The sequence below is a fragment of the Macaca fascicularis genome, chromosome 2 (genome assembly GCF_037993035.2).
Source record: "Macaca fascicularis isolate 582-1 chromosome 2, T2T-MFA8v1.1".
Lineage (NCBI taxonomy): Eukaryota > Metazoa > Chordata > Mammalia > Primates > Cercopithecidae > Macaca > Macaca fascicularis.
In genome coordinates, this window is record NC_088376.1 from 105,604,244 (window position 1) to 105,628,968 (window position 24,725).

Genomic DNA, 24,725 nt, shown 5'->3' on the forward strand with positions numbered 1-24,725 from the left:
TGCTCCAGCTGCCATTCAAGGGCTCCCTCTATGGGTGACTTTACCCCAGCTTTTTTGGCTTACATTCCCCTTTTCTCCCTTGTGAGCTCTGGGCTGCAGTCAAATGTTATCCAGCTGACACTCAGTTCACCTTCCCCATCTTCCTTCTCCAGTAAGGCCAACTCAGGGATGCCCTCCTCCGCCCCCCTTCTAGCTGCAACCTTAATGGAGGGTGGACTCCCCTGTGAGCTCAGAGCACAGGGGCCATCTCTGAAGGCCTTGTCCACATCCTGCCTTCAAATGACTCCTCATTCCTCCTCTGGGATTCTCCATAGACAGAGCCTCTGGTTTTTGTTGTTGCTGTTGTTGTTTGTTTTGTTTCTTTGTTTTGAGACAGAGTCTCACTCTGTTGCCAGGCTGGGGTGCAGTGGTACAATCTCAGCTCACTGCAACCTCCGCCTCCCAGCTTCAAGCGATTCTCATGCCTCAGCCTCCCGAGTAGCTGGGATTACAGGCGTTTGCCACCATGCCTGGCTAATTTTTGTATTTTTACTAGAGATGGTGTTTCACCATGTTGGCCAGGCTGGTCTCGAACTCCTGGCCTCAAGTGATCTGCTGGCCTCAGCCTCCCAAAGTGCTGGGATTACAGGCGTGAGCCACTGCACCCGGCCGAGTCTCTGTTTTTGATTCCCTGTGTCACAGGGCTTAGAAAATCCCATCAGGCTGAACAAGCAGTTTCCTATCCAGGGCAGCCCTAGTTGGGGATGTGGAGGTGCTCAATGTGTGGAATAAACCAGGGGCAGCTTAGCAGTGTCCTCTGAAGCCAGGAAAGGCCCTAAAGAATACTCAGTCCAGCCTCTGTAGAGGGCAGAGCCCCTCTGCTGCCTCCCCAGCAATGAGACAGGTTTACACAAGACTACTCTTGAGGAGGCACATTCACCCCCAAACCTGAGGGGCCCATCACTGCACAGCGAGGACTGAATTCTCCTCAAGGAAGGCACAGGGCAGTCTGATCCCAGTGTAGGCAGCAGGGAAGATAGGGCTAGAAAACAAGCACCTAATTGGGAGTCCTGGGGCTTGGCTGCCTCTCTCACCAACTGGCCTGGCTTCCCAAGAAAACCCTTGGTGAAGCCTCCTGGAATGTTCTTTAGACTCTGATGTTATTTACTGTCTGGTGTGGGGATAAACCAACCCACTAGGTCAGACTGACTTCCTTTCATGGAGCTGCAATTCCCACCTCTTGAATTTCATGAACTGTCACTGGTTTAGTAAAATGGGCTCTGGGGAACAAGTCCCCATTTCCAACAGCCACTTTTACTCTGTAGATTTGGAGCTCTACGAAAGGGAAAGTGTTCATAATATGAACTGCCCCATAAAGAACAGGATTCCACTGGGCAGTGGTGAGCTCCCTGTCCCTGGAGTAAGGTGGAGGCTGGATGTGTCCCCAGTGAGGATGCTGTACAGGAGATGGCTGGGCTGACAGTGGGAGGTCAGTTGGACCAGGCCTTCCCTCTTGATCCTGAGGCTCTAGTGTTCCAGGGTTCTCAGGCTCCTCCCAGCCTTCCTTACTGGAGACAGAGTTGGAGCTACACCCTCCATGGCTTCCGACAGGACATTCTTGGCCTCAGGCCATACACTTGGTACTGTTCTCTGATGTCTGCTCTGAGGATGCAGCAATGGTAGACAATGGGCATCTGGCTCGGCAGCGCGGTTGGGGGTTGGGGGTGGACCCCAGGTAGAGGTACCTACACACCCGTGGAGGAGGGGAGGCCCAGGCCCATGGCTGCCTCGCGGACTCTCCAGCACAGAAGAGAATTCATACCAATGCTCTGTCTCCCATCTGGGCCCTCAGTGGCTTGGCTCCTGCGTCGGTGGCCCCCTTGGCTGACATTCTGGTCAGGGCTGTCTGTAGCTGAAAAAGCAAACCTCGTGCTTAATACTCTGCTCAGCAATTGTGCAGCCCAAGGAAAGCACTCTGGTGCCTTGTGTGTGTGGTTACCTATGTTGGTGGTGTGTCCTTTTAGCTCACTTTAGGATCATTAATGGAAGAATTCTCCTTTAGAAACAGCTCTGGAATGGAGAGGGCTTAATTGATTTTCTGACCCATTCCCTAATCGCACTATAAAAGCAGTCCAAGGGTTCACTAACAGCTTAATAAATAATAATGCTACAACCATAATCTGTTTCCTGAAATTCCAACAACAGCCTAGGAGGCGGGGCATAAAAGAATGATGGATTTCAGGTTACAGATGAACAGATGAGGCCAGAGACACCAAGAAGCCTGTTGGAGGGCAACAGAATTGAATTTAAAATGCAGCACCACCATATACTGCGTGACTTGAGAAAGCCTGTTAACCTTCCAACTTCAGCTCTTCCAGCTACATATGGAGAAGCTAGGGAGGTTCCCTCTCGCCCATGCTGGGAGTCCCCTCCAGAGGGAGAATGACCAAGGACCCTCACTTCCCGCTCCAGCTCCTGGATGCGATTGGTCAGCTGCTTCACCCTGGTTTTTGCACCCTCTGATTCTGCCATCAATAGCCGGTTCTTTTTTGATAGCTCCACAATTTTGGTGGCGACCATGTCTCCGGCTACACCAGCTGTCCCTAAAATGAAAGGAATGGTGAGGTCAATTAAAAACACAGGCATACACATCAAACTCATGCCCCACCACCAACAGCACCAGGGCCTTAAAAGCTAAAGCTGTTTGGCATGAATGCTCATGAAGGGGCACTAGTTTAGGAGGGTCATCATATACCTAGCAGCCCTGGGACCCAACTCCAATGAGTGGAAATGCAGCCACTCAGAGGTTCAGTATGTTCTAGGAAAATGATAAAAACAGAAAGCAGAGTTTTAATTCCGTGAGAGTTAGGTTTATCACTCCAATGCTTCATGACATCCTCAGTGATAGGATTACATCCATATCCCTGTAATTTTGCTGTGCCTTCTAATGAGCAGGATGTAGTCCCCTTAGGCCTTCTATGACTCTGGGCTCAACCATTTGGCTTGCTTTGGCCAATGGCATGTTAACAGAAAAGGTGCAGATAAGGTAGAGGTTTAAAAACCACTCGTGCAGTTAAACTCGCTGTGTTTGCTTCTGCCCTCTCCACAGGAAGAACATACCTGGCTGGCTGGTCTCAAGAATAGAAGAGAGACATGTTGAACAAAGTGGAACCAACCTAGCCAAGCCTGGCTTAGATCCGCCAATCCCCAACCAACCCCCAGATGTTTAAGCTCAATACATGCTTACTGCTGCTAAGATTATGTGGTTGCTTCTTACACAGAATTTGGTGGTAACACCTACCCAATAGAAAGGCATATATTCATTTAGCAAATATTTATTTTCCACCAAGTGCTGGGTCCTCTTGGTATTAGGGATTCAGTGGTGGATAACAAAGACTTATGGAGTTTACATTCAAGTAGGGAAGACAGATAATTTAAAACATCAAATAAATAAATATGTATTCTAATATGTAGGAGGAATAAGTGCTAGGAAATAAAATGGAGCTGGGCAAGGGGGTAAGAATGAGGGAGGTGATGCTATTTTAGATGGAGTGGCCAGGAAAGGCTCTCTGAGAAGGTGATGTGTGAACAGAGACCTGAGTGAATGAAGTGAGGGCTCAAACCAGGAAGAGTGCTCTCACCTAGGAAGAACATTCTAAGCAGAGGAAATGGCAAGTACAGAGGTCTGGAGGTGGAATGTGCTTAGAGTATCTGAGGACCATCAAGGACTCCAGAGTAGCTGGAAGGCAAATTGCAGTGGGCCAGGGAAGGAGGCTGTGGAAGGTGACTGGAGGATGTGAGTGGGGGAAGTTGCATGGTATGGGAGCTGTGTGGAAGGCAGGCAGCGGGAGCTAGTCCAGCATGGTCACTGACTAGGTGGGTAGCCCTGACAGTCCCTTGCCCTCTGGAGTGCAAATCCCCCATCTGTGTAATGGCAGATGTGGTCAGATGGTCTGCAAGTTTCCTGAACACTTCTGACACTGTAGCAGGGAGTAACTGGCAGTCCTATTTTTTAGTCCTACTTTTTAACATGACCATGATATGCCTCAGAACAAGATGAAGGGTGACAACTGGTGGAAAGCAAATAGGCACTTGATGGCTTTCAAATCACCTCAGCCCAGGCTTGCTCCTGCCAGCCTGGGCAAGGCAGTGAGTGGGGCAACTAGGAGTAGCTGCCCTTGGAATCTCATGTCTGCTGAAGAGGACAAGGACACACCAAGAGAAAAGGCTCAGAACAGACCTGGAGCCCTGGAGTATCTAGAGGGAGACAGGCCCCATTCAGCACCAAGATGGCACACTTTGCTCCCTGGCTCCTTTAATAGGTTGTGTGTCAGGAGGGTGTCGGGGGTGGTGATAACAAAGGATCACTGTGAAAATCATGAACTCTAGCAGTTAAAGAAATGCAATTTCAGCAGAGGTCTGGTTCTGGTTAAGATGGAATAAGCACACTCTACCCTGTCTCTTTCGCTGAATACAATCAAAAGGCCTGGATAGGATGTGTAAAGCAGCTACCTGAGGGTTCTGGAAGTAAATGGTAGCAAGCCTACTGGGGAAGGAAACCAGACCTAGAAGTACAAATGGTCCAGTGGTACGTTTCCTCCCAGGACTCAAATCAGCACAAATTCTGGAACTGGCCATCAGAAAGAGGTCCAAGACAAGGTCTTTCTAGTCCAAAGAGCAGGAAGTGGGGCTCGGACAGAATGGAAAAATCCTCTGGGTATTTTTTTTTCCTATTCTTTCCCAACCTTGTCTCCAGGCAAGCTCTACTGTTGAAGCTGCAACCCCTTGATAAATGGGGGCGGCAATGGATGGGCAAACACAGAAATGCTAATTATCGGCTAAAGAGAATAGTTCTCCCTTTGGGTTCTTTAAAATATGTATAATAGTTGAAAGCAAAAAGTATAACACTGACCGATGAGATTTTCAATATATATAGATATAATACATATAAAAACTGCAATAGAAAGGGAGAGGTAAAGGGACCTGGATGATGGTAAAGTTTCTACATTCCATCTGAAGTGGTAAAATATTATTTATATGTAGACTATGAAAAGGTAATATGTATTTTGTAATCACTAGATCACTTAAAAACTGTACAAAAAATACAGTAAACAAACAAAACCCAAAAGCAATCACTAAAAATCCAGCCAAAAGAAACCCATCTATCAACTCTCAGTAGCCTGTCACTTGCAGCACAGTTTAAAAACATAAATGGAGGTCCGGCACCGTGGCTCACGCCTGTAATCACAGGACTTTGGGAGGCTGAGGCGGTTGGATCACAAGGTCAGCAGTTCGAGACCAGCCTAGCCAACATGGTGAAATCCTGTCTCTACTAAAAATACAAAAATTAGCTGGGTGTGGTGGCGCACACCTGTAATCCCAGCTACTCAGGAGGCTGAGGCAGGAGAATCACTTGAACTCAGGAGGCAGAGGTTGTGGTGAGCCAAGATCATGCCACTGCACTCCAGTCTGGGCAACAGAGCAAGACTCCATCTCAAAAAAAAAAAAAAAAAATTAAAAACATAAATGGGCTTGTCAGATTTTTCTCTCCAAAATGTGAGAATGGAAATCAGAATGATGACTTCAGAGTGAAGACCGGATTTAAATGGTTTTCAGGGACACTTAGGGCTGGCAGTCAGATGAGGCCATGACCAAGTCTGTGTTTTGGCAAAGATTGCAAGAGACAGTTAACAATGAGAGGGGCTGGGGAAGAGGGAGTAACCCCAGATCTGCTTCCCAGGTCGGCTGGGTGGAGATGTGTCTCCTGCTCCTCCTGGAGCCCATCAGCTTCTCTACAGCCTTGCAAAAGTGCAAGCAGCACCTTCTACAGCTGAATCCATAGCCAGGCTGAGAGTGTAGGCTTCCTTAGCCAGGCTTTGTGTTTTTTGTTTCAGACAGAAAAGGTCAAAGAATGGAGGGAGGTGCATTAGGCTACCATGCGTCCTTAGGATACCAAATTCCCCTTTCTTTGTAATTCAGCATTGACTGATCAGAGCTTTGGTCCTATGAACGTACCTATCCTCAAATGCATTTACTCTCAAAGGCAAGGAGGGGTAGTCTGGTAGATGTTGAGTCAGCCCTGTTGCTCTCTGTGATTGGTGACATCTATAATACTTTCTGATTTATTAGCCATTTAATTGGCTAACCATTGAATTGCTCATGGGTGTATACATAACAGAGGACAATCAAGTCCAAAGTCCCCACTACATCAGCAGGGCGAAAGTCAAACTCATAACCACAGAGATTATTGGCTCACAACCACAGATCAAAGGTCATTACCAGACCTGCAAAGCCAAAGTCCTCACCAGATTCATGGGGCCACCATGAGGTCTCCATCAACACAGCTAAGGTCTAGCCCAGACTTATAGGGCCAAGGCCCAGCCCAGACCTTGTTGGTGGTTGGGTCCCATGATATCCTCCCAGAACAGGTGACTTCCCTGTCTCATCTACCTTTCTGGAGCAGCAACAGCAGGTGCTGTAGAGTTCATACCTGGCTCTACTGGGGCCTTTTTTTTTTTTTTTTTAAGACAGGATCTCACTCTGTTGCCCAGGGTTCAGTGCAGTGGGGGTGATCGTAGCTCACTGCAGGCTGCTGGGGCTTTTTTATGTTCACAACATAACATGTGAGCCAGTATACCAAGGAGAAATGGATCCTGCCAGTCCTTGAACATGCTGCGAGCATGATGGCGAACCCTTGCCATGAGTCCCAACTAGATCACCAACACTGCCTATGATGCTTGCCTGCTGGCCCTGCTGGCCCATTTTTAAATCCCTCATTGCTCCCTGTGCTCCCATTTTCTGGTGGGCTGGCCTCCCTGGGGCTGCTCTTTTCCTCTACCCTCTCCCTCACTTCCAGGACTCCTCTGGACAAGCTTGAACAAAACTGACCCTTGGCATTATCTTGGGCACTTGGCTCCCTAGAACCTGCTATTTGCCCTGTCCGTAGTCCCTGGACTGCAGGACAAGGACTGTCACAACAATGGTGGAGCTACCTGTGAAGGCAAGTCTGTCCTCTTCTATTTTCTTTTTGAGGTGTTTGATTTCAAAGTCCCTTTCCTTCAGCAGCTTATACAATCGCCCATTCTCATCCACTGTTTCCCTGAGCTCATTTCGAAGGTGTTCAATCTCATCTTCAAGCACCCTACAAGGCAAAGGCAGAATTAATCCTCCTCCAAGGCAAAGGCCCTGGTGGGCAGGGGTCAGTCCTCCACTGCCTAGGTGGACAGACGGACACGCAGATGCAGACACACACGTGAAAGAAGAAAGGTTTCAATGTTGTTCATTAACTGGCTTCAATAGGGAGTTATAAAAAAAAAATCCACTCAGAATTCATATTTCTTTTAAGCATCCACGGAACATGCATAAAAATATATTATAGGGCTGGGTGTCATGGCTCACGCCTCTAATCCTAGCACTTTGGGAAGCCAAGGCAGGAGTTTATGACTAGCCTAGGCAACAAAGAAAGACCCTGTCTCTAAAAATAAGAGAAAAAAAAATTAGCCAGGCATGGTGGTGTACACCTGTAATCCCAGTGACTCCAGAAGCTGAGGTGGGAGGATTGCTTGAACCCAGGAGCTTGAGGCTGCAGTGAGTTATCATCCTGCATTCCAGCCCAGGTGACAGTGCAAGACCCTATCTCTTAAAAAAAGTATTATAGGCTATAAAGGGAATCTTAGCAAATTCTAAATAATAACATTACACAGACTCTTTTCTCTAATGGCAAGTGACTGTTTTAGAAATCAATAATAAAGCCGGGCGCGGGGGCTCAAGCCTGTAATCCCAGCACTTTGGGAGGCCGAGACGGGTGGATCATGAGGTCAGGAGATCGAGACCATCCTGGCTAACACGGTGAAACCCCGTCTCTACTAAAAAATACAAAAAACTAGCCGGGCGAGGTGGCGGGCGCCTGTAGTCCCAGCTACTCGGGAGGCTGAGGCAGGAGAATGGCGTAAACCCGGGAGGCGGAGCTTGCAGTGGGCTGAGATCCGGCCACTGCACTCCAGCCTGGGCGACAGAGCGAGACTCCGTCTCAAAAAAAAAAAAAAAAAAAAAAGAAATCAATAATAAAAAATAGAAATAAAACAAGAAAACCCAAAACTCATCATATGTTTGGAACTAGAAAAACATCCTATACTCCTAAATTATTTGTGGGTTAAGAAGAAATCATAATATGTATTATAAAGCATTTAGAATGAATTGACCACAGAAGCTGAATGAAAACTTGTTAAATGCAGCTATAATTAAGGCTCTAAGCTTCCTTCTATCACTTTAGCTGCATTTTACAAGTTTTGCTATAGCTCCTGTGGTACATGCACACACACCCCTGAGAGATTTCAAACTTGCATTTACCTCTTCTCAAAGCTGTTTTTCGAGTTTGGCTCCCCTGTGTGGAGAAGGCTGAGGCCATCTGAGACCTCCAAGGGCTCCTCTGGGTCATCAGCTCTGCTTTTGAGGCTCAGTTCTTTTTCCCTCTTTTTCTCCATCTGCTTCTGTAACCGTTTGTGCTGCATCTCCTGCATTGCCTTGAACTGGAGCCGCAAAATGTTCTGTGAGGCTTCATCTGCTGCCATCCTGCCCTAAGCATCAGAAAAGAAGCCTGAGCTGAAGCAAACTCCACACCGAGCACTCAGCACACAGTCCGCCCTGTCTGTGGCCCCAACCCTGAAGTTTACTGCTTCGCGTTGCATGTATGTCCATGCAGAAGCTTGGAAGCCCCATCCTCAACTCAGATCACTAGAAAGCCAAGGTTGAGCTGAGCATCCTCCCCAATTCCTGAACATGCCAACAGATTGCACATGGCATCAGAATAGTCTCCATTACTCAGACTCAACACTTGACTCTTGCCTGTCCCTTAAATCAATAGCTCTCAGCTCTGGTTGAACATTAAAATCCCCTAGGAGCTCATATATAACAATTCCTAGGACCATTTCCAGACCAACTAAATCCCAGTTTCTAGGAATGGGGCTTGGCCATCATTTCTTCTTTTTCTTTTTAAATTCAGGTATAATTCACATGCAATAAAGTACATAAATCCTGACCATACGGCTCAGTGAATCTTTCCATAGACATATACCTCTGTGGTGACCACCCAGATCAAGGTATAGGGCATTTCCAGTCCCTGAGCAGGCTACTTTGTGCCCCTTCCAGTGAATCATCCCCCAAGACAATCATTATTCTGACTGCTACCATTGAAGATTAATTTTTTTTGGTTTCAGCCGGGCACGGTGGCTCAAGCCTGTAATCCCAGCACTTTGGGAGGCTGAGACGGGCGGATCACAAGGTCAGGAGATCGAGACCATCCTGGCTAACACGGTGAAATCCCGTCTCTACTAAAAAATACAAAAAACTAGCCAGGCGAGGTGGCGGGCGCCTGTGGTCCCAGCTACTCCGGAGGCTGAGGCAGGAGAATGGCGTAAACCCGGGAGGCGGAGCTTGCAGTGAGCTGAGATCGGGCCACTGCACTCCAGCCTGGGCGACAGAGCCAGACTCAGTCTCAAAAAAAAAAAAAAAAAAAATTTGTTTGGTTTCTTTTTAGTCAGTCTATCAAAGGATAATTTATGTACAATAAAATATACCACGTTGGGTGCAGTGGCTCATGCCTGTAATCACAGCACTTTGGGAGGCCAAGGCTAGTGTACTGCTTGAGACCAGGAGTTTGAGACCAGCCTGGGTAACATGGCGAAACCTCATCTCTACAAAAAATTGGCTGTGGTGGTGCATGCCTGTAGTCCCAGCTACTTAGGAGGCAGAGGTGGCAAGATTGCTTGAGCCCAGGAAGTGGAGGCTGCAGTGAACCATCATTGTGCCATTGCATTTCATTCCAAGTAACAGTGAGACCCTGTCCCAAAAAAACAAACAAACAAACAAACAAAAAAACCCACCAATTTTATGTGTACAAATGAGTTTTGACAAATATATTCACCTGTGTAAACCACTGCCACCATCATGAAAGAACATTTCATCACCCCAGAATCCTCCACGTGCCCTTTTGCAGTCAATTTCCCTGCCAATCCCAATCCCAATCCCAGGCAAACTATGGTCTGCTTTTGTTCACTCCAGTTTTGCTTTTTCTGGAATTTCATATAACTAGAATCATACAGTAGTTAGCCTTTTGTGTCTGGCTCCTTTTTTGCTCAGCACTACCTTTTTGAGATTCATCCATGTCATTGCATGCATTATAAGCTCATTCCTTTTTATTACTGAGTAATATTATGTTGTTTAAATAAGTAACAATTTGATTATACATTCACCTGTTATTGGACATCTGAGCTGTTTCCAGTTTTGGCTATTATGAATAAGGCCATTATGAACATTCATGTATAAGAAGGTATTTGTGTGAATGTATGTTTTTATTTCTCTTGGGTAAATACCTAAAAGTGAAAATTCTGGTTTATATGGTAAATTTATGTTTGACTTCACAAGAAACTGCTAAACTGTTTGCCAGAGTGGCTGTACCATTTTACATTCCTACTAGCAATGTACAGGAGTCCCAGTTGTTCCATCCTTGTCAGCATTTAGTCTGGTCAGTCTAAATTTTAGACTTTCTCGTTAGTATGTAAAATGGTATCTCAGCCGGGCGTGGTAGCTCATGCCTGTAATCCCACCACTTTGGAAGGCCAAGGTGGGTGGATAACCTGAGGTCAGGAATTCGAGACTAGCCTGACCAACATGATAAAATCCTATCTCTACTAAAAATACAAAATTAGCCAGGCATGGTGGCATGTGCCTATAATCCCCGCTACTCGGGAGGTTGAGGCAGGAGAATTGCTTGAACCCAGGATGCAGAGGTTGCAGTGAGCCGAGATCACGCCATTGCACTCCAGCCTGGGCAACAAGAGCAAAACTCCATCTCAAAAAAAATAAATAAATAAGTAGGCTGGGCATGGTGGCTCATGCCTGTAATCGCAATACTTTGGGAGGCTGAGGTGAGTGGATCACCTGATGTCAGAAGTTCGAGACCAGCCTGGCCAAAATGAAGAAATCCCATCTCTACTAAAAATACAAAAATTAGCTAGGTGTGGTGACACAGGCCTGTAATTCCAGCTACTCAGCAGGCTAAGGCAGGAGAATCACTTGAACCTGGGAGGCAGAGGTTGCAGTGAGTCAAGATTGAGCCATTGCACTCCAGCCTGGGCGAGGTTGCAGTGAGCCAAGATTGCGCCATTGCACTCCAACCTGGGTGACAGAGCAAGACTCTGTCTCAAAATAAATAAATAAATAAATAAATAAAATATAAATAATTAATTAAAATAAAATAAAAATAAAATGGTATCTCAATGTGGTTTTAATTTGTATTTCTCTGCTGACTAGTTATGTTGAGCATCTTTTCATGAACTTGCTGACCATGTGTATGTCTTCTTTTGTGACGTGTCTATTCACATTTTTTGACCATTTTAAAATGTATTAGACAACACAATTTACACTCACAATACAATCACTCACTGTTACTGAGTGATCAGTTTCTTATACATTCTTGATGTTTTGTCTGTTTGAACTTCACATAAATGAAATACTAGAGCACAGACACTGGAATTATTAAAAGCTCCCCTCACGACTTTAAAGTGTAGCCAGTGGTAAGCATCCCTGCCTTAAACCAACCTCAAGCCACATCATCTACCTATCATCCAATTGATCATAAATCTTGTTTATTTTCCATAAATGTCCTAAAATCTGCCCCCATGTCTCCATTCCCACTGATACCAGGCTCATAACCACCTTGGGGTATCTGCACTTGCTGTTACCTCTCCCAGGAATGCCTTTCCCCCAGACATCCACCTTACCTACTTCCTCTCAAATGTCACCTTATCACAGAGGTCTCCTCATATCCTATTGTAGAAGGCATCCCTGCCCTCACTCCCCATGCCTTTGCCCTGTTTCGTCTTCCACCATGGCACTGACAGTCACCTGACACATTATATTTTGATTTGCTTACTTGTTGACTGCCTCTCTCCCTCCCCACCAGCTTCACGATGGCAGGCACTGTGTGTTGTTCACTGCTGTATCCTCAGTGCCTATAGCAGGGCCTGGTGTGTAGCCGGCATGGAATGAACACTTGGGGAACAAATGAATAACATTTGCTGAGGGACTAGTTTCTCTAAACCACAGTTCTGAGTCTGACAGACTCCTGTGCAAAAGCTTCAGCAGATGCCTCTTAGCCACAAAGCCAAGTCCAATGTCTTTAAGTGCTTTGGATGTGGCCTCTGTGTCCTTCTAGCCTGTTTCGCCTTTCATAATGCCAAGTTCTAGCTAGTTGTGTTGACTTGCTCCTCTGTTCCTCTACTGCCTTCTCCCTCCAAGGCTTAAATCTTGCTGATTCTCCTACACCCAGCACGAATACCATGGTCCTTTTCTGACCCTCCAGGAGGAATACTCTACCTGCCCAAACAGCCTCAACTGCTCTATCTGTACCTTCTCAATATACTTATCTCCATCTCTCACACAGGAGTGGTCCCAGAGCCTGTACCCAGTTATCTTAAACTTGCTTCAATACCAAACCCCCAGGATACAATCTAAAAATGCTGATAACCAGGCCCCACCCCTAGACAATCTGATTTAAATTAGTCTGGAGTGGAGACCAGGTGTGGGATGGGGTAACTGCTGCCCAGGTGGTTTTTGTTGTTGTTTTTTTTTTTTTTTTTTTTTTTTTTTGAGACAGAGTCTCGCTCTGCCGCCCAGGCTGGAGTGCAGTGGTGTGATCTTGGCTCACTGCAAGCTCCGCCTCCCGGGTTCACGCCATTCTCCTGCCTCAGCCTCCCGAGTAGCTGGGACTACAGGCGCCCGCCACCTCGCCCGGCTAGTTTTTTTGTATTTTTTAGTAGAGACGGGGTTTCACTGTGTCAGCCAGGATGGTCTCGATCTCCTGGCCTCGTGATCCGCCTGTCTCGGCCTCCCAAAGTGCTGGGATTACAGGCTTGAGCCACTGCGCCCGGCCTGCCCAGGTGGTTTTAATGTGCTGTGGGCTGAGCCCAGGGTTTAGCAAAGGTCAAACAAAAGCAGGAGCTGGTGTTATGTTGAAATTCCTTACCAGGCAGCTCTGCCCAGTAAGAGAACTATAAAGAATTAACTCAGAAAACCTGTATTGTCCACACCCACACATTCCAAAAAACAGGTTTGGCCTTTGACCCGCTCCTAAGAGAGAATCTCTGAGCCCTTGGACCATCCTTCCCGATGAGAGTGTTTTTCTTCACCTGGGGGCCTTGGGCCATTCCAGTCCATGTTAATTAACAAAGTGATTCATTGCCAGGTGTGGGGTAGGCTGGAGGGGGCTGGAAACTGAGTGACTAAGGTCAACTGTACCTATGTAACCATCTCCTAATAAAAACCCTGGACACCAAGACTCGGGAGATTCCCTGGCTGGCAATACTCCATGTAAGTTGCCATGAATTGTTTCTGGTAGAAGTAAGTACTGTCAGCATGACTCTACTGGGAGAAGACAACCGGAAGCTTGCACCTGGTGTCTCCTGGACTCTGCCCTATGTGCCTCTTTGCTGATTTTGACCTATATTCTTTCACTGTAATAAACAATACATGCGAGTATAATGGCTGGCCCAAAGGCTATATCCTCTGTTAAAAGACAAACGTTAGGCAGGCATGATGGCTCACACCTGTAATTCCAGCACTTTGGAAGGCCAAGGTGGAAGCATAGCTTGAGCCCGGGAGGTTGAGACTACAATGAGCTGTGATCGCGCCACTGCACTCTAGCCTGGGTGACAGTGAGACCCTGTCTCCAGCATAAAAAAAGAAAAACTTTAAACAAATCAAATTCAACAGAATTTAATTGAGCAAAGAATGATTCACAAGTCTAGCAGCCCCCAGAACCAGAATAGATTAGGAGTGACTCCTGGGCTGCCACCTAGTTGAATAAGATTTATGAACAGAAAAAGGAAAGTGATAAACAGAAAGCACAAGTGAGGTACAGAAACAACTGAACTGATTACAGCTGGCTGTTTGCCTTTTTTGAATACAATTTGAATAGCTGGCTGCCTGTGATTGGCTGAAACTCTGTGACTTGTACAAGAGTAGGTTACAGTCTGTTGAAATATCTAGTTAGGTTACAGTTTACTATGTACAGAGAAACCTTTAGGCTGAACTTAGAATATATAAGAAAGCAGCTTTAGGCTATAGTTAGTTTAACACATCCCACAGACATTTTTGTTTGGCTCTCACAGACATTCAAATAATTGCAATTTCAATATCAGATTTCCAGTGTCAACAAAAGCAGTCTAACTCTGTAAAATATTTGAAGAGAAGTACTCTTTTTTTTTTTTTTAGACTAAGTCTCGCTCTGTCACCCAGGCTGGAGTGCAGTGGCGCAATCTTGACTCACTGCAACCTCCGCCTCCTGGGCTCAAGCAATTCTCCTGCCTCAGCCTTCTGAGTTGCTGGGACTATAGGCATGCACCACCACACCCAGATAATTTTTGTATGTTTTTGTAGAGACATGGTTTCACCATGTTAGCCAGGCTGGTCTTGAACTCCTGACCTTAAGTGATCTGCCCGCCTCAGCCTCCCAAAATGCTGGGATCACAGGTGTAAGCCACCTCGCCCAGTCTGAAGAGATTTATTCTGAGTCAAATATGAGTGATCATGGCCTGTGACACAGCCCTCAGGAGATCCTGAGACCATGTGCCCAAGGTGGTCAGGGCACACCTTGGTTTTATACATTTCAAGCAGACCTGAGACATCAATCAAATACATTTAAGATATATATTGATTTGGTCCAGAAAAGCAGAACAACTCCAAGGTTGGGAGAGGGGAGCTTCCAGGTCATAGATAGATTTAAAATTTTTCTGATTGGCAATTGGTTCAAAGAGTTACTATAAATAGAAAGGAATGTCTGGGTTAGAATAAGATCATTTGATCATGCAAATGAAGCCTCCAGGTAGCAGGCTTCGGAGATAATAGATTGTAAATGTTTCTTATCAGACTTAAGGTCTGTGTTGATGTTAATTAAACGTTGGTCAACTTCTCCTGAATTCCAGAAGGGAGGAGGGCATAATGAGGCGTGTCCCACCCGCCGCTTCCCATCAAGGCCTGAACTGGTCTTTCAGGTTAACTTCAGTGTACTGGCTGAGAAGGAAATCCATTCAGATGGTTGGGGGACCTCTGAATTTTATGTTTGGTTTACACCAGCTTCTCTTATAAAAGTTTACAGATCTGGCAATGCTGGGCCCATAGTTCCACATGGACAGCAGCTGCTATGCAGAGTTCCTTTGGTGCACAATATGTTCTTTCCATTAAACCACCATCCCTGCCACTTCCAGATGCTGTAGCTGGCTCATCAGCTGCCCATTATCACTGCACATAAATGTTGTTCTTTCTCTTAAACCTGCTGAATTCACTTTTATTTCCCATCAGCCACAGCAGATGCTTTGGGTTTGTGGCTCCTGTTGAGGATTAAGCCTGGTGGCATCTCAGGCAGGCTTCAGGCACTCCCTCTACCTGGGAGGCCTTCCTCCCAGGCCTCCCCATCCCAGCCCTTTACTTTCCCACTAACTCCCAGTTAGCCTCTAGGATTCCCCTCAGGGTACCCTGTGGACTCCCAGAATCCCTAGGGCACCTCTTGATCACTAAACTTAACCTCAGTGTATTATAATTATCTATTATTTTATTTATATTACTTCCCTTTACAAAGAAACCTCTTAAGGGCAGGGGTCCTAATATCTTATTTGCTAATTCTCAGCATCTTGCCCAGAACAGGCCTTCAACTGATGTTTGTAGAATTATCACTGAATGAATGAATACAGTAACTTGTAAAGCTTTTCTCCTTTTCCACTCTCAATTTGCACTTGAATTCACTGAGGAACTGGTACTCATTGAATGTATACTGTGCCCCAGGCAAATTACTTAACCTCTTTGCTTTCGTTTCCCATTTGTAAAATGGGACTCTGATACTTACGAACTTCACAGGGAGGTTGTAAGATTAAGTGAAAGAATGCATGGAAATAATTATTATCACTGTATGAAAAGTGGTGTTCTTGGCCCAGTGAAGCCTCTGGGATAGACAGCAACGTCTGCACTGAGAGGACACCTATGGTCCAGACCGGCCCCCAGAGTATTAGTATCTAATCTGTGCTATTCATGAGGCCAGTGGAGATTTGGAATTAATTGATCTGGGCTGTGGCCAGGGTGTCTATTTTTATTTTTATTTTTTTGAGATGGAGTTTTGCTCTTGTTGCCCAGGCTGGAGTGCAATGGCATGATCTCAGCTCACAGCAACCTCTGCCTCCTGGGTTCAAGCGATTCTCCTGCCTCAGCTTCCTGAGTAGCTGGGACTACAGGCGTGTACCACTATGCCCGGCTATTTTTGTATCTTTAAAGCTTCCCAGGTACGCCTAACATTAAGCTGGTTTGAGAATGAGAGGTATTAATTGCTCTGAGAGGCTGTCTGGGAAGAGAGAGGCTACAGGAGAGACAGGCATCTCAGTCAATTTGAAGTTGAACGCAGAAGAAATTGGCCTGGGTGGGAAAGGGATGGTGCCTGAGTAGGGGGCAGAGGGCTTTCCTGCCGGAAGAGCATGTGCAGAGAATGTGATGAGTGTGGGGAACTATGAATGGTTCAGAATGGCCAGAGGGCAGGGCACATTTGGGGAGGCACCAGAAGGAGGGTCTGATGTGCCCAGCTAAGGAGCCTGGACTTTATCTTGAGGTGTTGGGGATGTTCAGAGGGTGTACACAGGATCACTTTTGCCTTCCGCAGAGCTGGAGGCAAAGGGCCTAGTTAGGAGGGGGTCTCTGGGAAGCCATGTGGGCCTAAATCAAAACTGCAGCAGTGGAGATGGAGAAGGGGGAACAGGAATTGCTGCCAAATGGAAGGGACTGGAGGCAGCTATGCGGAGAAGGAGAGGGGAGAAACCTAGGTGGTTTGGGTTTGAGTGATTGGGGGGATAGCAGGCCCTGACAGAGGAGCAGTTTTCCACGCTGCAGACAAGGTGGTGGACTTTGAGTGCTGGATGGGCAGCTGGCTGGCTGAGATGCTGAGTGGGTCTCGGGTTCAGAAGGGAAGTCTGAGCTGGAGCCTCAGGTAGTTGAAACCTAGAGTATGAACAAAGCAGCATGAGGAGAAGGTGCAGAGTGAGGAGGTGGGAGAGAGGGAAGGAGAAGGAAGAGGAAGAAGAGGCAGCTGGAAGCAAGTAACAGCCTGACAGGTTTATCTTGCCTGCTGTCCAGAAAACCAATACATGGAAAACAGCCAGTTTTGCAGCAAAGAAAGAGTTCGATTGACCAGTCAAGTGAAAGGAAGGAAGGTAATTCTCAAACCTTCCTCTCACTGCAGTGAGCCATGATTGTGCCACTGCACTCCAGCCTGGGCGAAAGAGCTAGATCCTGTCTCAAAAAAAAAAAAAACTTCCTCTCCAAGAATATTAGCAAATTGAATCCAACAATGTATTTGAAAAATTATACCACATGACCAAATAGGAGTTACTTTAGGTATGCAAGGCTGGTTTAACATTAGAAAATCAATTAACGTAAACCTATCACATCAGCAGGTTAAAGAAGAAAAGTCACACAATCATATTAATAGACACAGAAAAAGCATTTGACAAAATCCAGTGCTCATTCATGATAAAAACTCTAAGTAAACTAGGAATAGAAGGGAACTTCTTCAATTTGATTAAGAATATCTACAAAAAACACACAGCTACCATCATACTTAGCGGTGAGAAACTACACGCTTTCCCCCTAAAACTGGGAACATGGCAAGACGTCCCTTCTCTCCGCTCTCATTCGGCATCATACTAGAAGTTCTACCTAATGGAATAAGCCAAGAAAAGGAAACAAAAGATACATATTTTGGAAAGGAAGAAATAAAATTGCCTTGGTTGCAGATGACTGATTGTCTATGCAGAAAATCTCAAAGAATCTATTTAAAAAAAAAAAACAAAAAAAACTCCTGGAACTTATAAGTGATTGCAGCAAGGTTGCAAGAAGTAAGGTTAATATACAGAAGTCAAATGGTTTCCCACATACTAGCAATAAGCAATGGAAAACTCAAGTTAAAAATGCAATGCCATATATATTAACATAAACATTTAAATACTTAGGAATAAATCTTACAAAATATGTGTAAGATCTATACTAGGAGAAACATAAAACTCTGAGAAAATGAAGAGGCCGGGAGCGGTGGTTCATGCCTGTAATCCCAGCACTTTGGGAGGCTGAGGCAGGCGGATCACCTGAGGTCAGGAGTTTAAGACCAGCCTGGCCAACACGGTGAAACCCTGTCTCTACTAAAAATACAAACATTAGCTAGGCGTGGTGGCGCACATCTATAATCCCAGCTACTCGGGAGGCCGAGGCAGGAGAATCGCTTGAACCCGGGAGGTGGAGGTTGCAGTAAGCTGAGATCACTCCATCCACTGCACTCCAGCCTGGGCTACAAAGCAAGACTCAAAAAATAAAAAAAAATAAAAAACAATAAAATGAAAGAAAAGAGAAGCCATAGAGACTGGAAGAAAACCTGCCAGACACATATTTGACAAACCACTATATCCAAAATATACAAAGAATTCTGATAACTTAATAATAAGAAAATACTCCAGTTAAAAAGTGGGCAAGGTCAGGGTGTGGCTAATGCCTGTAATCGCAGAACTTTGGGAGGCCGAGGTGGGTGGATCACCTGAGGTCGGCAGTTCGAGATCAGTCTGGCCAACATGGTGAAACCCTGTGTCTACTAAAAATATAAAAATTAGCTGGGCGTGGTGACAGGAGCCTGTAATCCCAGCTACTCAGGAGGCTGAAGCAGGAGAATTGCTTGACCTGGGAGGTGGAGGTTGCAGTGAGCTGAGATCATGCCATTGCACTCCAGTCTGGGCGATAAGAGTGAAACTCCATCTCAAAAAATAATAATAATAATAATAATAATAATTTAAAAAGCGGGCAAAAGATCTGAACAAACTCCTCAACAAAAAAGAAACACGGATGGCAAATAGACATGAAAAGATGTTCAGCATCATATATAATTAGGAAATTGCAAATTAAAACAAAAATGAGATACCATTATACACCTATTAGAATGGCTAGAATCCAAAACATTGACAACATCAAATGATGGCAAGAATGTGAAGCGGCAAGAATGTGAAGCAACAAGAATTTCCATTTATTGCTGGTGGGGATGCAAAATGGAAAAGCCACTTTGCAAGACAATTGGGTAGTCTTTTTCAAAGCTAAACATAGTTTTGCCCCGTGATCCAGTAATCATATTTATCCAAATGAGTTGAACAATATAGCCACACAAAAACCTGCACATGAAATGTTCATAGCTTTATTCATAATTACCAAACATCAGAAAAAAACAAGATGTACTTCAACAGGTGAACAGATAACCTGGTACACTCATATCAGGGAATATTATTGAGTGATGAAAAGAAATGAGCTATCAAGCCACAAAAAGACATGAAAGAAACCTAAATGTATATTGCTAAGTGAAGAAGCCAGTCTGAAAAGGCTACGTACTATATAATTGCAAACTGTATAATATTCTGGAAAAGGCAAAATTACAGAGAAGTAAAAGATATCAGTGGTTGTAAATCCCTTCTAAATGAAAAATATCAGTGGTTTCCAGGGGTTGGTGGGAAGGAGGAATGAACAGTAAAGCCTAGGAGGTTTTTAGGGAGGTGAAACTGTTCTGTATACTTTAATGGTGGATACATAGCATTAAACATTTAGCAAAACTTGTAGACCTGTACAACCTAAAGCAATGAATGCTGGCCAGGTGTGGTGACTCACAGCTGTAATCTCAACACTCTAGGACTAGCCAAGATGGGAGGACCACTTGAGGCCAGGAGTTTGAGACCAACTTGGGCAACATAGCAAGACCATATCTCTACAAAAAATAAAAAAATTAGCCGGGCATGGTGGCATGTGCCTGTGTTCCCAGCTACTCAGGAGGCTAAGGTGGGAGGACTGCTTGAGCCCAGAGATTCCAGGCTACAGTGAGCCATGATCAGGCCACTGCACTCCAGCCTGGGTGACAAAGTGAGACTGTCTCAAAACAACAATAACAACAACACAACAACAACAACAAATGAACTCTAACGTAAACTATGGACTTTAGTTAGTAATAACATACCAATATAGTTGTATCAACGATAACAAATGTACCACACCAATGCAATGTGGAAGATGTTAACAACAGAGGAAACGGGAATATGGAATGTGTAAAGGAAAAATTTTTTGTTCAATGCTTCCGGAAATCTGCTTTAAGTCTATTAATTTTCTTTTAAAAGTAAAGGCTAAGCCGGGCGCAGTGGCTCATGCCTGTAATCCCAGGACTTTGGGAGGCTGAGGTGGGCGGATCACCTGAGGTCAGGAGTTCGAGACCAGCCTGGCCAACATGGTGAAAACCCGTCTCTAGGAAAAGTACCAAAATTAGCCAGGCATGGTGGCGGGTGCCTGTAATCCCAGCTCCTCAAGAACTCGAGGCAGGAGAATCGCTTGAACCCGGGAGGCAGAGTTTGCAGTGGGCCGAGATCGCGCCACTGCACTCCAGCCTGCGCAATAGAGCGAGACTCCGTCTGAAAAGAAAAACCAGTCATAATAATCAAAAATAATAAAATAAAGGCTAGAGCTGTATGGAAAGAACTCTTGGCTCAAGTAGGATTTAGAGCCAGGGAGTGGGAAGAGTGGCACCCACTCGGGAGTCCTACGAGGCAGCAAGATCCCACAGGCTGTTGAGTGCATAGGTGACAGGGACCAGTGAGAAAGGACTGAGACCCCTTGCCCCATTGGCCTGCCACTTTCTTTCATTGTTTTTCTCTTCCTCTCTCCTTCTCTTTCTTCTTTTGTTTTTTTTCTTTCTTTCTTTCTTTTTTTTTTTTTTTTTTTTGAGACGGACTCTCGCTCTGTCCCCCAGGCTGGAGTGCAGTGGCGCGATCTCGGCTCACTGCAAGCTCCACCTCCCGGGTTCACTTTCTTCTTTTCTTTTACTGTGTTCTTTTCGAGTATTCTCAACAACAGCCTGAAGGCCTGGAGGTGTAGGGGAGCCGCCCACAGATGCCTAGTTTGGCGCCCTATACGCTGCTAGCATCTACGTAGGGATGGGTTTGGGATGGGAGCGGGGTGATGCTCTGGTTCTCCGGGCTGGAGTCCGCGCGTGGAGGGGAACTCCCTCTTGCGAGTCCCCCAGCAGTCCTGTGGGGGCTGGGCCTGGAAGGGGAACTGGGAGATGGGGAAGTGCACGCCGCCGGGTCCCATCTCAGTGCGGTGCGAGAGGGCACTCCGGCAGAGGCCCAACAGACAGCGCTTGTCAGGCGGACCTGAGTTCGAGTTCTGACTGTGCCATCTACGCTATGACTTTGGGGCAGGCGACCCACCCTCCGCGCCTCACTAACCCATGTACTGCATGGAAAATAAGCGTCTTCCTGGGGAAGAAGAGGGCTGTGTGTGAAGATTCAAAAGACCAAGAGGGAGTCCTCGCGGGCGCCCGGCGCCCGGCCAGTGGCAGCACGCTCGGGCTAGGGTTGCGCTCAGGATCGGGTCCGCGCCCCCGGCGGCTGCGGGCTCTCTCCTGGCTCCGGCCCGGCCCTTCCGCCCTCCCCGGCACTTACAGCGGTCTCTCTCCACTTCTCTCTTCTCGGACTGCAGCGGCTAGGTCACCTCCTCTGGACGCCGGCACGCGCTGCCCGGGCAACTGTCACCAGGGAAACCAGCGACGTCACTCGCGCGTTTTCAACGCGTCTCTACGGGGGCCGAGGGGGCGCCAAGAGTTCTGAAAGGGACAGAGGCGCTGAGGGCGCTCTGGGCTGGATTCAAAGGGGCACCGTCTCGAGTGCGCTGGAGATTTTAAATCTTCTGGAGTATATTTTTTAGAAAGTTTTGTGGACCAAACGTTCTGTACAGAGATGCCCATTCCTCTCTCCTGCTGGGGAGTTAAACAGCGAACGATCTCTCCATGAAATTTAAAGTAGCCGTTCAGATATATTTGAAAAATGTGAAACAGTGTGGGGAAAGGCCATGTTACGATGGTGAGTGAAGGAAGCAGGACGCAATATAGCAATGCTAAATAAATAAAGTTGCGTTTATTTCAAACCTGGCACTAAAACAATACCGAAATAGAAGTATTAAAAGTGGTTATATTTGGCCGGTAGAATAGCAGTGCTGTGTTTATTTTTACACTTTAAAGGATTTTTAAAATAATGAACAGCGTTTATTTTCACAGAGGAAAACACTTGCATTTTTTTTTTAACTGCACCTTCCAATTTAAGACATTACTATATTTCAGGGCAATATGGGGGTGGGAGGCAAATTTCTAGGAAAGATGGTTCAAGGGAGTCAGTCTGTCTGTCTATCTATCTATCTATCTATCTATCTATCTATCTATCTATCTAATCTATCTACAGAGTCTCGCTGTGTCGCCCAGGCTGGAGTGCAGTGGCATGATCTCGGCTTATTGCAACCTCCACCACCCAGGTTCAAGCGATTATCCTGCCTCAATCTTGCGAGTAGCTGGGATTACAGGCACCCGCCACCACACCCGGCTAATTTTTTTATTTTTAATACAGACGGGGTTTCACCATGTTGACCAGGCTCGTCTTGAACTCCTGACCTCAGGTGATCCGCCTGCCCTGGCCTCCCAAAGTGCTGGGATTACAGGCGTGAGCCACCGCGCCTGGTCAAATATTTATCCAGGCCTTCATAATTTGAAAATCTTGGTAGTTGTTTTTCTATTTTTTTTCCTCATAAGGTGAATGAATACCCATCCCATAGACATGCATACATAAGATATGGCACTAGACTGCCATCAGCACTGCAAGTGTAAACCCGAAGTTTTCTGATACAGGAAAAACAGATCTTTTCCATTGGTCTCCAGTTTCTGCCTAGTGACCTGAGGGTGGGAGACCTATAAATATACAGGTGGCAGCAAAGAGACAAGATAAAGAGTAGGATTCAAGTAGATGTGAGCCCCAAAGGATTAGGGTCTTTTTATATGGTGTGTGTAGTGGGGAGTATCATTCGTTTGCCTCATGACCACGATAGGACTATGTGGCATAGGAAAAGGAATAGCCAGGTCTACTTAGAGGGCTTCTGGAAAGCATGGTTCCTAGCAGAAAGCCAGGTTTTCATTAAAGTAAGACCATGCTGTGAGAAAATTAGGGATGCAGGAGAATTTCAGAACAGACGTTCTAGAATGTATGTATTAAAAAGTTTGGGAAAGGGGGTAACATTTGCTCCAGCAATCCAAGGATTATTTTTGACAAGGATATCATTTTTGCAGTAACCCATTTTTTCAAACCCAGGGATGATTTTCCTCTAGATTTGTTACTTTTCCACTGTCACCAGTAAGGCTCTCATGCCATCTTTTTTCTGCCCAAAATTCTCTTGAGAATTTTCTTTAGTTTATAAGCTTGACATTTTATCATCCAAGAAGCTGGAGAATCCAATCTGGGTCACCAGTATTTCCTCATGTAGAGTATACAGATGTTCGTTAATTCCAGCCCACTTTGTTTCTCTAACCAGAAGTATCTGTAGGACACTGCTCTTGTATTTTGTTTGCTTTTTAATTTGAAATTGTATTGAGATTGTTATAGAATCACATGCAGTTGTAAGAAATAATAGAGACCCCTGTATACTTTTCCAGTTTCCCACAATGATAATATTTGCAGAACTTTAGTATAATATTACAACCAGGATATTGATATCGATACAACCTACTCCTCTTAGATTTCTCCAATTTAACTGTACTTTTCTTTTGATTTATCATGTGTCAGTTTGTGTATCCACAGCCATCAAGATACCAAATACTGGCCGGGCACAGTGGCTCATGCACGCCTCTAATCCCAGCACTTTGGGATGCTGAGGTGGGCAGATTGAGGCCAGGAGTTCAAGACCAGCCTGGACAACATGGCAAAATCCTATCTCTACTAAAAATAACAAAAATTAGCCAGGGATGGTGGTGCTTGCCTGTAATCCCAGCTACTTGGGAGGCTGAGGCATGAGAATCGCTTGAACTCAGGAAGTAGAGGTTGCAGCGAGCTGAGATCGTGCCATTACACTCCAGCCTGGGTGACAGAGTGAGACTCTGTCTCAAAAGAAAAAAAGAAAAAAAAAAAAGATAACAAATACTTACTATCACAAGGAACTCTGTTGTGCTTTTATAACTATATACACTTCCCTCCTTCCTCCTGTCCTAGTCCCTAACCCTTTATAACCACCAGTCTGTCCTCCATTTCTAAAATTTTGTCATATAAAAAATGTTATATAAATGAAATAACGCAGCATGTAGACTTTTTAGGATGGATTTTTTTTTTTTTTTTTTTTTTACTCAGAACAGTTCCTTGGAGATTAATCCAAGTTGTTGTGTGTATCAATAATCCATTCCTTTTTATTGCTGAGTAGTTCTAGTATGAATGTACCAGTTTAACCATTTACTCACTAAAAGACATCTGGCTTGTTTCCAGTTAGGAGCAATTATGATTCAGCTGCTATGAACATTCATATATAAGTTTTTATGTGAACATAACTTTTCATTCCTATGGAATAAATGCCCAAGAGTGCAAATGCTGTGTAGTAAGGTAACTGCATATCTAGTTTTAGAAGAAATTGCCAAAGCTGTTTTCTAGAGTGACTGTTCCACTTTATATTCTTACCAGAAATGTTTAAGTGATCCAATTTCTCCACATCCTTGCCAGCATTTGATGTTGTCACTATTTTTATTTTAGTCGTTTTAATAGGTGTGTAGTGATATCTCATTGTGGTTCTAATGTACATGACAGATAATGATATTGAACCTCTTTTTCATGTGCTTA

At 45.4% G+C, this 24,725-nt stretch overlaps 1 protein-coding gene across 23 annotated transcripts in view; it reads right to left on the bottom strand.

Moving 5' to 3' along the window:
• The window catches only part of CCDC13 (coiled-coil domain containing 13), a 68,458-nt gene extending 46,854 nt beyond the window's left edge, over window positions 1–21,604 (bottom strand). For 15 of the 23 annotated variants that reach the window (XR_012431047.1, XR_012431048.1, XM_074031816.1 and 12 more), the window contains exons 1-5: window positions 21,528–21,604; window positions 8,329–8,555; window positions 6,972–7,120; window positions 2,440–2,582; window positions 1,802–1,891 (exon numbers count right to left, since the gene is read on the bottom strand). Coding sequence is in view for 20 of the 23 variants with exons in the window: in XM_074031816.1 (XP_073887917.1) it covers window positions 1,802–1,891; window positions 2,440–2,582; window positions 6,972–7,120; window positions 8,329–8,549 (603 nt within the window). In the remaining 3 variants the exon portion in view is untranslated. The remainder of the gene's footprint in view (window positions 1–1,801; window positions 1,892–2,439; window positions 2,583–6,971; window positions 7,121–8,328; window positions 8,556–21,527) is intronic. The other 8 variants (XR_012431049.1, XM_074031817.1, XM_074031815.1 and 5 more) reach the window with 1 other exon arrangement.
• Window positions 21,605–24,725: the final 3,121 nt, after the last annotated feature.